The 18,149-nt window shown below is 43.7% G+C and overlaps 1 protein-coding gene across 3 annotated transcripts in view; it reads right to left on the reverse strand.

The window, feature by feature from the left end:
- HHAT (hedgehog acyltransferase) overlaps positions 1 to 18,149 on the reverse strand; it is a 169,795-nt gene that overhangs the window by 116,545 nt on the left and 35,101 nt on the right. For all 3 annotated transcript variants that reach the window (XM_083733553.1, XM_083733554.1, XM_083733555.1), the window contains exon 8: positions 8,628 to 8,778. In XM_083733553.1, the coding sequence (XP_083589679.1) occupies positions 8,628 to 8,778 (151 nt within the window). The remainder of the gene's footprint in view (positions 1 to 8,627; positions 8,779 to 18,149) is intronic.

Raw genomic sequence — 18,149 nt, forward strand, 5'->3', positions numbered from 1 at the left:
ATTGAACTGAACTTAGAAAATATTGAATCACAGAATGGTGGAATGAGAAGGGACCCAGACCTAGGGACTTCCCCTGCATGTGAAGAAAGGCTCCAGCAGATTGAGTGGACAAGACCAGAAATGGGTCTAACGGTCAAGGAGGAGGTTTCTGCATGTGCTGTAGAGGGAAGTGAGGAGCAGAGGGGGCTTGTCAACCTGGGAAGAAGGAAAACTCTGATCCAAAACATCAGCTGCCTTGCGGGATATTGTTGGGACAAGAAAAGACTAAGGAGCAAGCCTGTGATGGCACCGGATCCTCTGCCTCAGGCGGCAGCTGAACCAAGTCATGAGCCTGATTCTGAAGAGCCCCAGTCTGCACAGGTTCCCCTGCAACAAGCACCAGCTGGGCCGAGTCAGGGGCCTGAGCCTGCCCTGGCTCCAGATGCAGGGATTACCTCGTTGCCCTCTGCTGAGCAACCACGTACAGCTGCTCCACTTCCAGTTGGGTCAGGAGAGGCTGAGACAGCCTCTGGGTCTAGTAACCCACCAACATTTCCCAAGCAGCAGAGACTCAGGTCTGAGAGAAGGAGAGACCTGAGTACTCGCAGGAGGAGTGCTTGCCTTCGGGTGAGACAGGGAGGTGAGTCACTGGGGGATCAGGACCGGCCATTATCCCGTCAGAGATAAAAGGCTGCCGGACCCCGCCCCAGGTTGTGGGAGCAACATTGCTGCTTGCTGGAGCCTGCCTGAGACCTTGTGCCCGACCTAGCCCAGTTTCCTGCCTTGGCCCTGTTGGACTGACTCCTCGTGGAATCCTTGGATTCGGGACCGGACCTGGACCGTGTGTCTCGGGTTAACCCCCGGGCCCAGCACAAAGCCCTACACAAATCCAGAGTGGAGTCCCTAAGGCCGTGGGGTGTTGCAACTCCTGCAACCAAGCTGGTGTCAAACGTATTGCCCTGTTTTCCTTTGGACCACACCAGTGAGGCCAAGAATGAGAGTCTTGTCGTCAGGGCAACGGAGAGGTCACTTCAGCTGCTAATGCTGTGGTTTGACTTCATCCCTGGAGGTGCACTCTATTGTCTCTCGAGACAGAGGGATGCTAATAACAACAGAACTTGGACCAGACAGCCCTTCAAACAGAGGACACATGACTATTGTACATACAGTGGTACCTCAGGTTACTTACGCTTCAGGTTACAGGCGCTTCAGGTTACAGACTCCGCTCACCCAGAAATAGTGCTTCAGGTTAAGAACTTTGATTCAGGATGAGAACAGAAATTGTGCTCCGACGGCACAGCGGCAGCAGGAGGCCCCATTAGCTAAAGTGGTGCTTCAGGTTAAGAACACTTTCAGGTTAAGAACAGACCTCCGGAACGAATTAAGTACTTACCCAGAGATACCACTGTATAAGGAGTTTGGGAGACTGGATTTGGACCACAAGGATAGGCACATGAGATGCAGATGCACCATCAGAACTAGGCGGCAAAGCCAAAACATGTGAGAGAATCTGCTTAGCGAGGACTGATAGATGTTTTATGTAGGGTTGAAAGAATATGCATGCCATTTCCGAGGCTGTTTAAACTGATAGTTCATTCAGTTCCCCCAAGTAGGGACCATCTAGGCTTTTAAGTTTGGATTTCAAAAGCAGCCACTTACTCACTGATGGACTGAGCCCCTGAAACTAGAATATCTCAGCACCACGGGTGTCTCTTTCAAACCCAGGCCTGCTTGACAAAAGGAACCTTCAGGGACCATCCACTCTTTGAAGAGGAACGGGATGTGGAACAGCTAGGTTTGGAAGAGCTTTGCAACATTAAAACTGGCTTTAATGAAAAGCCTGCTCCTATGGGGAGGAGTCAGCAGGACTCTAATGCCCTCAATTAGTTTGAAATATTTACTTGATTCAGCTGCTTGGATTCCTTCCTTTAATTTAAAGACAGTGCGAGGGGTGGGGGGTGGAATGTTCCCACCACACAGAAAATCAGAAGACGGGAAACGTCAGAGTGGTGCCTTTCTGAAACCGGCACACAGAGGAAGGGAGAAGGAAGTGTCAGCTTGTCTTTGCCCTTCCTTTCCTTTCAAGCTTCAGCTGCTGAATAACTCCCGCGGGGTGTGTGTGTGTGTGTGTGTGTGTGTGTGTGTAAAGAAATGGCTGTTTGCTTAGCTATCAGGGTACGAAGAGGGCTGCAGATGGGATGCAAGCCAGAATTAGGTGTGCTGTGCAAAGCAAATCGTGCCAGGCACTGCAACCCTCACATTAGCAGAACGTTAAAAGGGTTAAGGTGCTTCTTTTCCACCTTTTGCAAAGCATTCTTAAAATAGGTCTACAGCAATACAGCCCCAGCGCTGATGCAGCAAAACAAAATCCTCTGCCACTTTCCACAGGATTAGCAAGTATTCCTTTACTATGGGGCGGTGGGATCATTCGCCATGGTATGGGGGTGCTGAGGCCTGTCTGCACTGAGCTATACAGCTATGCAATGTTTTAAGTGTGATTTAAGCACATTATACAAACGTGACACTAGATGGTGATGGTGAGCTTATGGCAAATTCAATATATTTTTCAAAACCCCTTTTTTAGAAAAAACAACAACATTTTCACATTGTTTTTTTAAATATGTGTCTAGATTCCACTTCTATCTGTTTTTTTGGAAATACACATTCAATGTTGCTACCTAAATCATAGTTCAGTCAGTTGTGCATAGACTTAATCTTACGGCCATGGGTTTGTGACACTCATTGGACAAAAGATTCCTGCATTGCAGAGGGTTGGACTAGATGGCCCTTGTGGTCCTTTCCAACTCTACAATTCTATGATACTGTGCAGTGCTTTTTTTCTAGAAAAATTGGTGCCAATACTCACCATTAAGTTGTCACAGTAAGTGCCACACATTTTAGCAACAACAAAAAAGAGGTGCTGTTGGTACTGCGTACCCTGGAGTAGCCCGGGGGGGGGGGACCACTGATTCTATTAATGTCCCTGCTTTGCACCGCCAAAGTGAAGCAGCAGCTGGAACAGGTAATTTTTTTGCCATCTCTTCTTGCTTTGTATTTCCTGCTGCTATATTTGAAAGACAGAAGAGTTCTTAGATCATCTGACTTACATCACAGCTGGCCTTGATGCTGGACTTCTTGGATGAGAGGGTGAAGAGAAGGAAAGAGTTAAATTGTTTCATTAAGTTGCCTTGAAGAGAAACTGCTAAAGTTAAAGGTAAAGGACCCCTGACAGTTAAGTCCAGTTGCGAACGACTCTGGGGTTGCGACACTCATCTCGCTTTACTGGCCGAGGGAGCCAACGTTTCTCTGCTGACAGTTTTTCCGGGTCATGTGGCCAGCAGGACTAAGCTGCTTCTGGCGAAACCAGAGCAGCACATGGAGACGCCGTTTACCTTCCTGCTGGAGTGGTACCTATTTATCTACTTGCACTTTGACGTGCTTTCTAACTGCTAGGTTGGCAGGAGCTGGGACTGAACAACGGGAGCTCACCCCGTCATGGGGATTCGAACCGCCGACCTTCTGATCGACAAGCCCAAGGCTCAGTAGTTTAGTCCACAGTGCCACCCGTGTCCTAGAAACTGCTAGGTGGGACAAAACAATGCCATGTTTGATATGATTGAAAGGAAGCAAGCAAGCTATGTTACTGATAAGAGAACACTGGAGACATCAGGAGAAGGAGAAGGCAACGAGTCATGCTGTAGGGTCTTCAAGGAGAGCTGCAGATTAACCACTCTGTGCATAGCTGATGCCTTAAAATAAGGTAGCAACACATGTGAAAAAGTGTAAACTGCTAATTGGTTAGTGGCTGAAACGAGGCTTTACGGCTGTGTGACAAAAGGGTGAGTTTGATAAAGTTTACACTGCTGTATCTATGCTTCCATTGCCTTTGTATCTTTTGTAGTGATTTCCGCATTGGGGTTGCCACTTTGCACATGCAAAATAAATGTTTACTGATATATTACCATGTTGTTATTGACCTCCAGCAAGGGAACCACTACAGAGGAAGCTACAAACAAAAACTGGGTTGATGTGGCTGACTTTTCTGGGTTAAGCATTTCTGAGCTAGGGAGGGGTATGTGTTGGTGCTCAAGTTCTTATTTTTCTCCATTGGTTAGAGGGTGAGGGTATAGCGGTTTTTTTATTGTTACTGTGCTGCCAATATTGTTATTGCTGTTGGCAGGGTACGGTTTTACACACACAAAAACACATGCACGCACACACGCACAGAGAGAGAGAGAGAGAGAGAGAGAGTATGCTATGTTAACATTTCTACTACTTTCCTATTGTATTCTATAATGCAATTATGGATATGTTCCTCAGTGTAAGTCACATAAAGACCTACAACTAATAAGTTCAATAAATAAATAAATGCTTTTGCCTAGGTTGAGTTTAACACTGAAATCACCTGTCAAGATGTGTCTGACAGAGAGAGGGAGAGGAGAAACCAGACTACTGTACAGACTTTTGCAACTGGTTCTGTCCACCACTGCCATGTGGCCCTTGGAAGATTGCCCAGAGGGGAATATGGCTCTCAGACCACTGCACTAGATATACTCTACCTGCTTCAGCACCACCACAACTACCACCTTCCATCAGTTCCCCTTTTGTTTGTATTCAGAATCAGTGACAAAGGTCCCCACATACCTGCTAGAATTTCAATCCCAACATGCTCTGCACTCCCATGAAGAGGAACCCTGTCCAAACTGATTGCAGTTGAGTAGCGAAATGTGAAGCTACTCAGAGCCAAACCAGCAATGCAAACGCCTTTCAATTTATTAAACACTTCTGCCTCTAGCCGGATAATCTCTTAATCGCCACGAGCCTGGAGGGAGCTGTCTTTAGGGATTTCGAAAACTTCAACAATGCCAGTTTTCACGCTATATAGGATTAACAACTTTGATGTTCTAATACACTTGTGAGCACTTCAGAACAGAATAAAAAAATATTTTCTGCAAGTAAAAGGTTGTGTGTATTTTGGGGTGGGAGGAACAAGACTCATTAGGTCAACTCAGGCTCAGACTACAAGGAACTCCATATTAGTGATGTGTTCATGGTGTTTCTAGAAATCCGCCCAAGCAGACTAAAAGCCAGAAAAGAGGAAGGGTGGGTGGAGGGAGGAGGCTTATTTATTTCCCTCTGTTCCCCCCCACACCTCTGAGTTGCTTTCTCTCCCATGGGGAAAACCACAGGAAAAAATACAAGGCTCTCATATATCATTTCTCCCATAAGCGGAAAAGGATGCTTGAGGAAAGAGAATTTGACTCGGGAAAGTGCCCAGAGGCAAAAGTGTCAAATAGCACTTCTCCCGCTGTGCTTCTTTCCCCCTGATTTACAGCTAAAGATGGGTGAATTTGTCAATTTTGTTTTCTGTCAGTTTCTCTTCCCCTCCCCTAGAAATTCCCTTCAGGGTCTTTGCAACAGACACACACAGGTAACAGAAGCAGGTGGGTTGTCCAATGTACAGTACAGGAGCTGGTGGAGCTGGTGGAGCTGGTGTGTGTGTGTGTGTGTGTGTGTGTGTGTGTGTGTGCATGGATGCATGGGTACATGGATGTATGGATGCATGCCTGGCCTTCATGCATGTTTAGCATCCCACCCCCAATCAGGCTGAATGCCCAAACAGCACTACTGTCCTCTGTTTGTGGCCTTCCAGTTTGAAGCCCAGGGCAGTGCAATCCCTTGCCACCTCCAAAGCTTTCTGATATTGAAGTAAGTTCCATTTCAAATTGAAGTAAGTTCCATTGAGCAACCTGCACCTGCAGTAGCCCAGACTACGCTCTCATTGTGAAATCTCTGTTTCTGCCTTCCATCACTGATGACCAAATTCCTATAAAAGGCAGCGGACAAATAAAATATCTCTCTATCCCCTGGGTAGCCGTGATCCATTATTTTAACTGTAAGGGCATGAAGGAGTCATAATTCAAGAGCAGCAGAGGGCAAGCTGGGTAGGTTTTCTTAGATAATTGAAACTGACCCATAATTCACCGGTAGCCATGGGAGATGTTGCTCCTCGCGTAACTCTTCATAACTCCGTTCGGCATGAACTGATCTTCAAAAACACACACACACATACACACACACAAAATCCCATCTGCGAAAAGATCACATTTAATTTTTTTGGACAGGCGTTGCTTGCTATGCGTAACAGGACAAAACAGCAATAAAAAATATGTCTGCTGAATGAAAAATAAGGACAGAAGAGGCTGCTGGATCAGGACAATGGCCAATATAGACCATATCCTGTTCTCACAGTGGCTAACCAGATGTCTGTGAGAATCCCACAAGCACCTGAGGACAAACCTACTCTCCCTTCCTGTGGCTTTTAGAAGAAGAGAAGAAGAGTTTGGATTTGATATCCCACTTTATCGCTACCCGAAGGAGTCTCAAAGCACTAACATTCTCCTTTCCCTTCCTCCCCCACAACAAACACTCTGTGAGGTGAGTGGGGCTGAGAAAATTCAAAGAAGTGTGACTAGCCCAAGGTCACCCAGCAGCTGCATGTGGAGGAGCAGGGACGCGAACCTGGTTCACCAGATTACGAGTCCACCAGTCTTAACCACTACACCACACTGGCTCCAACTATGTAGGCAGAACATACCCATCATGGGTGGTAGCCACTAATAGCCTTTGAACAATCCCTTTTAAACCCACCTTTTGGTGGTCCAACAGTCAATCTCTCTTCCCAAGGAACCCTGGGACTTGCAACTCTGTGAGGGGACAGGAGGTCTTCTCAACACACTTAAATTACAGTTCGCGAGATTCTCTGTGGGGAGCCATGACTGATTAAAGTGGCACAATGCTGCTTTAAACGTATTGTTCCTTCCTGTGATTATTTTTTTTCTTGGCACTCCTGTGGTTTAAGGTTAACATTTGAACTAGCTACCTCAACGTTTATGCCAGAACATACATAATTTCAAAATGCTTGCTCAGACATTTCATCCCCTTCACACCAACATGGCAGCACCTGAAAGTTTCTTCAAAACCAAAGACTTGCCCACAGAACAGCTCAGAATGCAACTGTGGTGTTCATATGGAGGTGGTTGCAAAATCCAACCAGTTCAAAGATTGAAGATTGGCAAGTGATTGAGTCATCAGTAGGAAGGTTGTCAAAAATTGCCTTTCAGTTGGAATAATTAAACAAGAGCAATTGAGGAGTCTCAAAACAGCAAATTTAATTTAAATGGGTCCATTGTTAGCCACTCTAATGATTCTCTTTCTCCCAGAATTCATTACTTTCTTTCTTTCCTTAAAACCACAGAAGGAAAAGACAGAAGTGCTTCGGTAAAAAGTTTTTACCCTTTATTAGTCTTTCCTACAATATCTCATCAAAATCAATGGAGACAACACCGCACTGTTTGAGGTTATTGCTATTTAAACACTAAGAAACAGAGAACATTGTTTCTCTATTACAAGGAGGGGTGCATAGAGTCTCATGGAAGGAGACTGACTAATGCACCTTAAGACATAATAACTATAACCTGTTTATTGGAGAAGCACAGGCAGTTTGCTTTCTAAGGGGATTTACTGAAATAGAAGTCATAATTCCCAAATTTCCATAGCTAGAATTGTACTAAGCACAGTTAAAAACAATTTTCAAGATGAATACCTTAAGGCCAAATTAGACTTTATATGTAAGGTGTGTGAGAGAGAGAACCTTTCAATTATTTTTATTTTTAAAAATAATAATAATCTGGTTTGAGAGATTGCAAGCAAGAGCAGAAATGTTACTTAACCGTTTCACCACACATTTTTCTCAGTCAAAATACACACAAACACACACAGAGAGACAGAGACTTTTATTCCTGCTATGAAATATTTTCACCCATGGAGGGTGAAAACAGCCTGAAAGAGTTGGGTTTGATCAACAGCTGAAATGAAATCCTTTGCAGAAATAACAGCTCCTATCACCACACACACATAACACAGATTCATATACAAATTTAATAACTAATTAAGAATAAGAATAAGAACCTAGGCTGCATTTCTGATCTACAGAGATTGTTTACCTTTCAGGTAAACCTTGCTTCAAAAGCTGCCAAGGACCATTAGATTTCTAATAAAAACCCAACTGGAGGTGCAAAACCAGATAAAGACCTATGGAAATCAGCAAAATTTTGAGGCATCTCTAAAAGTTACTTTTTTTCTGAAGCAAGCCCATTACCTTCCAAAAAGCACAGTGAAAATGATCATCCTCAACACTTTTGCTGCAGGGTCACCTAATCAAATATTACTTATCCTTCCCTGCATGAATTTTCCACACAAAGTGTCTTTTTCAGGGGGGACAATAATGAAAAATGAATCGTATTTCATAAAGATGTGGGGAGAAAATAATTATCCGATCAGTGGAGCTAAGCGGTTTAGATCCAATTCTAATCATTAAGATGATGAACATCCCAAAGGCAGCCTTCTCTTCACCTCTGTGGCAGGAGAAAAGTAATTATTAGACGGAAGGGCGTTTTTCAAAAGATTAGAAAGAGAAGCAGTTAGGAATGGAAACGCAATGCTGCTTATCAATTTGCAAGTTCTCTCATAGGTGCAATGTGTCATGTGGCACACAGGTGGAAGGCCACACAGCCCATACATGCCAGGCAGCCATTTCGCGAAAATTCCATCTGCAATAAACCTTTGCAATAAAAAGCAAAACTAACCTCCACATTCCGGAAAAACTGTACATGGTGCTCACACAGCGTGGCAAGTCAGGAGACTTCAGCCCATCCATTCGGATAACAAGTGCAGGAACACCGAAAAGGACGAGGTATTTCACATAAAAGAAGAGGACCTGAGCCAACGCCAGCCCACCTGAGAAGAATGCAAGGCGGGAAGATTCAAGTCATTATTTTAATATTCATCGTCCTTCCCTCTCCCAGTAAATAAGGTCATATTGTCCAAATATACATCATTAAGGTGTACAGTGTCTATTATTTCTTTCTGCCTCAATCAATTGTAGATGTGTGTGTGTGCTGCTGATAACACCAAGGCCGCAGATTCAATACCCATATGGGCCACTTGCATATTCCCGCATTCCAAGGGGTTGGCCTAGTTGACCCTCAGAGTCTCTTACAACTCTACAATTCTATGATTCTGATGCATGGAACATGTGCCTATGAAACAGTGCCTATGAAACAGGTTGAAGCAAAACGTTTCCTTTGGCACTCCTTTCTTGTGGCTTGAAGCCATTGGTTCGAGTCCTACTCTCCGGAGCAGGAGAAAACAAGCTTGCTCCATCTTCCGTGTGGCAGCCTTGTAGATATTTGAAGATGGCTGTCATATCTCCTCTGATTCTCCACTTTAGCAAGCGAAACATACCCAGCTCCTTCAACCGTTCCTCGTGGGGCTCAGTTTCCAGACCTTTGATCATCTTGTGTGCAGTTGTATGAAATGAAGTTGTCCCATTCAAGCAAGGAGATCTGCTTGTCCAACAGAACTTCCCTTCCCTCTCCTCCACCCTATGCCTACCAAACAGATACCTTCCAGATCAAACGGGACAGGCATGAGGAGAGAGGAAGGGGTCAGGGAGTTCCATTGCGCAAGCAGAAGTTCTTGTGCAAATAGGACAAACTTCATTGGATACAATCCAATGTTTTCAGAACTCTGTCTTAAGGATTCCATCATTTTCTGGATGGATGTTCCGGCCCTCCGTGATTCCGCAGCAAAACCACTCCCTGTTCTCTTGAAGGACTGTTTCAGGAAAAGCTAAGTGTGGAACAGAACAAACTGTTTCGGTGATTCTGATCACAAGCCCAACCTGGGTGTAATCTGCACACGTATAAAAATCGTTGTGAAAATGCTTTTAAAAATATATATATTGAATTTGCCATAGCTCACCATCGCCATCTAGTGTCACATTTGTATAATGCACTTTAAAAAGGTAAAGGGACCCCTGACCATAATGCACTTTACAACACACTGAAAATGTTTTATTTGCAGCTGTACAGCTGAGTCCCCAGTGGCCACGGTGATAAACATGGATCTTAAGATGATTTTGTCAAGAATCAGCTGGAAAGCAAAATTTCTTCATGGTTCATTAGCATAACTGGCAGTCATCTCTGGACCTGCAGTAAGCCACCCAGGACAGGATCCCTGACACATTCCCACATAGAAAGATTGATTGCAACCACACTGGAGTCTGCTTAACGTAAAGCAATGTTCCCTTTTCAAGTCGTGTTCTTCAAGGAGTAAAACATGCACCTGAAATCTCAGGTGCATCTCATATATACACATAGAGCATCAATATGTTAAAACCTCTTCCTTCACTCATTCTAGTTTATGAACCACAGCAGGTGTAAGAAAACATCAGAAATGTCACACTTCCTTCCAGAATCTCAGCTGGGACCTCCAGGTTTGGATTGGTATAATAAGCAAATATTGATTTTCAGCTCAGCGGAAATCAAGAACTATTGATCTGGGAGATAAATATTTACCCTCAAAGGGCTATAAATCTTCATGTGCCCTAAATATAAAGTCAATAGCTGGTGTGTTCAGTGTTATTACAGACATTGCTCTACTTGTCCGTCCAGAATTCTCTTGGTCTTTTATAGCGGGTGTTCCAAAAAATGTGCTTTAAGCTGCCCACACCCCACCACACTAGAAAAAAAGCCTGCCAACTGGCTTTCATTTTGTGGAAATTTCTGAGCTCCTAAAGACAATCTTCCCAACATTCAGTTCTGAACATTTGCTTTTCTGTGAATTCCTACAATTCCCAGAGCAGTTTAAAAACTAGTTCTTCTTCCCAGGGAACTCTGGGGACTGTACCTCTGTGAGGGAAATGGAGGCGGGGGTCTTCTGGCAAACAACAGCTCCCAGGATCCCTTGTGACTGTTTAAAGGGGTATCACAGTATTTTCAATGTATTGGATAATGTGGTGGGTTTGGGACAGAGAGGGAGAAGCACAAATTGCACATTTCAAAGGCACTATATAAATATTATTGTTGGTTTTGAAAAGTATCACACAGTTAGAAATATTTTAGCATGCAATCCTGAGCATACACAATCACTGACCTTGGTGAGCTTTACTTGAGGAACGGTGGTAGCCTAGTGGTACCTGCTTAGCATGGAAATGATTCCAGATTCTCCAATAGGGGGTGGGAATGTCCCCAGTCTGAGACACTGGAGAGTCACTGCCAGCCAGTGTTGACAGTACTAAGTTTGATGTGCCAACGGTCTGACTTCGCATACACCAGCTTCCCACATCCCTACATTCCTCACAACTGAGGCTTCTGCATGCACGTTGGCACCCATGAAGGCCACCAAAAAGAAGCGGGAAAATTGCGACTCTTGACTCTGCCCGCTTTGCCTCACACAAAATATTGCTGTAGTGGTTGCTGGGCAACACCACTCACTACAGGAACTGCAGGCTTGCTTTTTCAGCAATGGTGGTGGCTAAGCCAAATAGTCGAGTCGCCAACCCATCACCACCACTGCTGTCTCCCGAGGGAAAGGCCAAAAGGAAGACGCACAGTTGGATGTTCCTTCCCAAAGATGCAGAGTTCACCCAAGTAGTGATAGCCAATCCTTCTCCCTCACCCACCTCTCATGCTCTGGAATAGGAAAGGGCAGCATGGCTAAGGGTCTTGGGGTGTTTTTTCCACTCTGCTATCAAAGAACCCCCTAGCCTTTCTCCCTTTGGTGCTGTGGAGCACCAAACAACTGCTTACCCTTCCCTCCGCACTCTCACTCGCTAGAGGGTGCTAGAGGGTGATGCTATCAGTTTGCATTTCTTAGTGCAGAAAGTATTGATCTGATGTACAGAGATCTTTCCTATTCTAATTAATTCAGGAGGGTTCTGGAAGCTTCTCTGTGTGAAAGCAGAAGGTTCACAATGTTTGGGTTATTCCTTCAGAGAAGCTGAGTACAGTTGGTTTAAACTGCTTCTGTTCTCTCTTCTGTCGAGGTCATGATGACTATAAATATAGGGCCAGAAGGAGCCTGGGTTTCACTTTTTCCTTCTATCTCTTTTCCTTCTGGTGTGGTGTTCTATATATAGTACAGTGGTACCTCAGGTTAAGAACGTAATTCGTTCCGGAGGTCCGTTCTTAACCTCAAACTGTTTTTAACCTGAGGTGCCACTTTAGCTAATGGGGCCTCCCACTGCCGCCGCGCGATTTCTGTTCTCATCCTGAAGCAAAGTCTGCTGCAACTGGATTTCTTATGGACAGTGCAAATCCTGAATGTATTGGATTTGTGACCATTATGCTCATTTGCTTTCAGTAGCAGTAAATAATTTACTTCAGTAAATATCACACACTGATAAAAATGAAAGTTATTGTGCTAACTGTTTCCCATCATTCACTTTCTAGGCACGAAAAGGTCACTAAAAAAATTCAAACCACAATTCTAGTTTATCCAAGGCTGGTCCTGGACTTAGGCAAAGTGAGCTCATGACCTTGGGCAGGAAATCTGTGGCACGAAATAGTTAATCGTTAATTATTTACCAAATGATCCTATTTTTTTACTTTGAGGTCATTCCATTGGATTTTCTGCCTCAAGCACCAAACCGCCTTGGGCCAGTTCTGCATTTAGCATCAAGGCCAATAACCAAACTACCTTGGAAAACATACATCTCCTTATGTGTAGGTGTGTATAGATAACTATTCTGAAGTTTTCCATGTTAATGTTTTCTCTCCAGAGAGTTCTCCTGCAATACATGCAGCAGCAGCAGCCACCATAACAAGCACTGTTCAAAACAAGAGCGTTGGCCCTTAAATAATTTACTTACAATTCCAACCATCCTTATTTAGCAAGTGGCTGTTGGCACACCTGCTTGAGTCATCTTTGTGTTAGTACCAGAGATGCTCCTCTCAAAAGAGAATATTCTATGCGCTGCTTCAATTGATCGGCAGAAGCAAGTAAAAGATTATGAGCCAGGGCTTAACAAGCTGCTTCGTTTCCAATATAACGGGGTGTCGGGAAACCATATCCTTTTTGATGTAGCTAGGCTAGCCCTGCAAAACTGCCAGCTGAAAACAGCTGCTTCTGCCCCTAAAACAGTACAGATATGTCCAGGAAAAGATACGGGGCAGATGTTCACTGCGAACAAAACTTTGCCGTATTTCCCTTCCCTGGACAAATCCAATCCCTCTCTCCACAAGGGATCTCTTTATTTGTTCATTTGAAAGAGCGTTTCCCCCCTTTTTGCAGGAAAGCCAAGACGGCTAATGTCACTTTTGCAAAATGCAGTTGAACAATTATGAAAAGAAATGAAAGCCTATAATCACGAAGCACCGCACTTTAATACAGTCAAACGAGTAAACTTGCAGAGAAACTCCACTGTGTTCAGCGAAGCTTATCCCAGGTGCAGAGGATGGAGAGCTAAATAGAGTAGTGTTTCCAGTTCCTTCCAGAGGCCGGTAACTGTCAAGCTCAGGCAGGTTTGCTGGGGAAGGAATTTCACTGACTGATTTCACACAATTGATAGATGGTATCTGAAAGCAGGGCTTCCTCAGGGGAGCTAAATGGATGGGAAGCATTTGTATAGCGAAAGACGCATCCTCAGATATCCTTTCAACTTTAAACAGCCTTGATAAGCATTATCTAGATGCCCCTGGTAAGAAAAGCGACCTGATATTAGAAAGAGGCTTACTGGGATGAAAACTGCTGTTCAGAGTTCTCCTCTTGCAACTGGGAAAGAAAGAAAGGGAGCTCCACGGCCAAGTGCTTAAGGTAGAATTGGGCCTGTTTCAAGCATCCAGTCATGAGGCACTCTGGGCTCCAGCAGGAAGGGAACTAACCAGCCTAGCTCAGGCTGTTAAAATGCTGTAGCTGGATTAGGATTCAAATCCCCACACAGCCCTTAAGCTCACTGGGTAACCTTGATCTAGTCTCAGCCTCACCTGCCTCACAGGGCTGTTTGCGGGAGTTGTATGGCGAACAGGGTTGTAATGGTTATAGGGGTTGCTCGTCCGTAAGTTGCTGCCACTCCTGGCTAGGTTGCCTGGTTAAACCTTTTCTGTCTGGACAGCCCTTCACTTCATGGCTGTTCAGTCGCTAGCAGAATCCGTCAGTGGGCGTTTCTTGAACCTCTTCCAGCAAATAAGTTCTTTGACACCAAGTCTCTGCCTACTCTCCCTGCGCGGAAGTCTTCTGCGCAGGGTGGGTGTGGGCAGCGGAGGACCCGTGTTCTCCCCGCTGGTCTCCGGCGAGGAGTCCTGGAGCCCCCTCACTGATTCCCCCATCTGCCCCCCTTTATCCCTGGTGTTACGCTGATTTCCTTCCCCAGCCGATGAGCTGCCTCTCTCCCTGCTGGGCCATTCTCCAGCATCGCTTTGGAGCCTTGCCTCCGCCTCTAGCTCCAATGGCAGTTCCCTGACAAGGGTGTACATCACCTTGAGCTCCTTGGATAAGTAGGATAGAAATGCAATAAATAAGTAAATAAATAAATAAGCGAGCTCCCATTGTGTTCACAAGCAACCTGCACAAAAATGCATTCACTAGTCAAAGTGTGCACATATGAGTGGAAATATCATACAAAAATACACTGTATTAAGGGAATTTGCTTGCAGGAATGTGTGTGTTAGGAAAATTTTGCGCTAAAACGCTGACAGATTTTCATGAGGAAGAATGAATTTGCATGATTATTCATTTATTAATAAAATTTATACACACTCACACTCTTCACAAAAGAGCACAGGGTAGCAATGTAAAAAGTGTAAAGCTGAACTTAAAACTGAAAAAAATGAGTAACTGAGAAACACTGGAATCGACTGATTCACCCACTGCCTAGTTTATAGTGCTGTGAGCCTCTTTGTCATGTATCTTCTTTTGAAAAGTAGGTATAGACTTGAGATTTTATGAGTGAGTTTTCCTTTATCGCTATGGGTTGCTCTTCCAAATCCAACCTTGAAAGAAAAAAGGAAGGAGTAATTTTTGCTGTGTGTCTTTCAAAGCTAATTTTCTCCTTTCAAAAAACACATACTAGAAGCTCCTTCAAATTTCTCTCAAATGCAGGAGGAGAGAGGGAAACACATTTTGATAAACAATGAAAAGCAAAGTTGTTTAAAAGTAAGTACCGTAAATTATCTTTAAACCATGGGTCAGTGTTTGGGGTGGGCTCCAATGTTTCCTTTTGCGATTACCTCACAAAAGAAGATGGGAGGCACCAAGCCTTATTTGCGGAAGAATCTAGAAAGTGCATGGAAAAATATATCAAGCCCAACACGCTTCAGGCTAGAGCCCTTTTTCAAAGGGCAAACTAAATACAAGTACATAAAAAACAACAACCCCAGTTTACAGTGCCTAATTGTCTGAAAGTCAGGGAAAGTTTTCTGCCCACAGCATCCCAGCAGGATGTTGCCAGATCCAACTATTAAAGGCAGAATGGGTTACAGGGTTTTTGAATCCCTGAACATACATCCTACATAATAAACCACCAATCTGAATCGGCTTCAAAGAGTGAGGAAAGTCTTGAAAGAAGTATCATCAAGATATGCAATTTTCTTTCCTACTGCCTCCGCAGTGCTAGTACTCCTTCGCATCATGACAGATACACCCTCAGCAACCTTCCACTTATTTAGAGGATACAGACTAGACAAAAGATGAGAAACATAGCTTATAGCAGCATTCTTTATATGGATCTTCAGTTTTGAAATCTGTCGCATCAGAAACAGAATGCAACATATTTATTGATGCCTCCCCTTGATCTATCCTCTGGGCTTCAGCTGTTTAGTATTGATATTATTACATCTTTGTAATAATGGCATTCTGGATATCCTTTGAACACTTCTTGGAAATTTAATCTGGTTGTAGTGGAAGGGTTTCTGAATTTGGCATAAAAAAACAACAACAATTTTGTAGTTATTTCAGGAAAACAACTTTGTTCACCAAGCCCATTCCTGAACTGAGTCCAAGGATGAGTTGTCTGCCAGTAATGAGCAGCTTAAACCAAGAGCACAGAAAACACTGCAGTTTTTTCTCTCCAGTCAAGATAATCTCAAAAGGCTTGAGAAAAACAAGCACCAAGCCATGAACTATTCAACAGTTGTTACAGACTTTAAAATGTTCTGCATGGATAGCTACTTTTCACCTGCTGGAGGGCTTTTAAATAATATATATATATATATATATATATATATATATATATATATATATATATATATATGCAGGTTTTGGTGTCCTCGGGTGTCTTCCCGTGTAAAAGTTGGGGAAGACACCCGAGGACACCAAAACCTGCATTCCTGTACCCGTGAAAATCTACGAAAGCATATATATATATATATATATATATATATATATATATTCCTATTGATACTTTTTATGAAGTCCTCACTTGTCCCTTGTTTGGGGAGGAACATCTCATTAAGCACCCTAAATTATATTTTGTATTGTCTGTTTTCAAATGCAAGATGCCAAATATTTTGCTTCCTCCTCCTTATCTTGTAGAATAATAATACCACACCAAAAAGCCCCAAACAGCAGCAAAACAGATTCCTTTGTTGACTTTCCATTAGTATGTAGATGAATGCACAGACACTAATATGTTCAAAAACAAAACACTGGAAGCTTTAAACCTGAACTCACCCAATTCTCACTTTATCTTCTGGATTATTAGACAACAAATTAAAAGACACCAGCTACAGATAGTATTCTTAGACACAATTAGAATCAAGCTCCACTTTTAATTTGACAATAATAAATTAAACAGCAATAAAATTTAGCAATTATAGAGCACATGACAGTGTGCAAAGCAGTTCACATACATCAGCTCAATTATTCCTTAACACAATCCTGTGTGCCCGCCCCTGTATTATTAAACACTATGCTGAAAAGGCTGAGGACCGCACAAGATGGAATTATGTGAAGGTATTTTAAAATGCAAATAGCATCAACCGGGCATGTTCATCAATATCAGGACTGTAGCAGGCAGAGTGGCCTATCCTGAATAATCACAATGGCTTCCAGGAGTCCTGTAAATTGAAGCGATTTAATGCATTGCTTCTGTGGTCCTGAGGAAACTTCCACCTCTGAAGATGCTTCCTGCATTAAAAGGACACCTATCAGTGGTGCAAATGAAGATAACAATGTCAGAGGAAGTACCTTCCTCAAGACCACAGCACAGAAAGGGTTAAATTTCCCCTTCCCTCCGGTTGCAATCCCAATAATAATCACACACCCTTGATTGATGCCATTTGCCTCTTTAAAATATTGGGATGACCCTCGGGATCCCTTCCAGCTCTAAGATTCTACGATTCTATGAAAGTGATGAACACAAAGGCTTCACATGAAAAATAGATACTGCTCTCACCACAAAGAAACCCTCCAGATTCCACGTGGTTGTTTTCAATTTATTATCTTTTCAAGAAGAAAAAAGGACCCCTGAACAATTAAGTCCAGTCAAAGGCAACTATGGGGTTGTGGCGCTCAGACAGCTTTCCAGGTCATGTGGCCAGCATGACTAAACTACATCTGGCGCAATGGGACACCGTGACAGGTGCACAGAAACGCCATTTACCTTCCCGTCACAGCGGTACCTATTTATCTACTTGCACTGCTGTGCTTTCAAACTGCTAGGTTGGCAGGAGCTTGGGCACAGCAATGGGGGCTCATCCTGTCATATGGATTTGACTTTCTGATCAGCAAGCCCAAGAGGCTCAGTGGTTTAGACCAGTGTTTCCCAACCTTGTGCCTCCAGATGTTTTTGGCCTACAACTCCCATCATCCCTGACCACTGGTCTTGCTAGCTAGGGATGATGGGAGTTGTAGGCCAAAAACATCTGGAGGCACAAGGTTGGGAAACACTGGTTTAGACCAAAGAGCCACCCACTCCCATCTCGTAAAAGACCTAGGTTTAACATATGCAGTTTCAGTCCTCAAAAAATAACAGATTAAGCAGAGATATGAACCATTACAAAAGTATACAACCCTCGTTAATCCTCAATTGCCTCACAGATTGGGGGGGAGTTTTGTATTTATTTATTTATTTACTTACTTACTTACTTACTTACTTACTTACTTACTTACTTATGATGTTATCTATCTCCACTGCCTTCAAGTTTACATTGCATTACATTCTTTTCATACTAGATGAGGCTGAGCAGTCTCCCGCTTCATCCTGCCTAAAGAAGGTTCCATACATTTCAAACCTTCCCAGAATCCAGGGGCACCAACTATAGGGGGCAGAAGGGGCTTCAGCCCCCTCAATATTTATGAGCAGGGGGCCAAGCCCCCCAATATTGAGG

This window comes from Podarcis gaigeae (assembly GCF_964106915.1).
Source record: "Podarcis gaigeae genome assembly, chromosome: 3".
In the NCBI taxonomy this organism is placed as follows: domain Eukaryota; kingdom Metazoa; phylum Chordata; class Lepidosauria; order Squamata; family Lacertidae; genus Podarcis; species Podarcis gaigeae.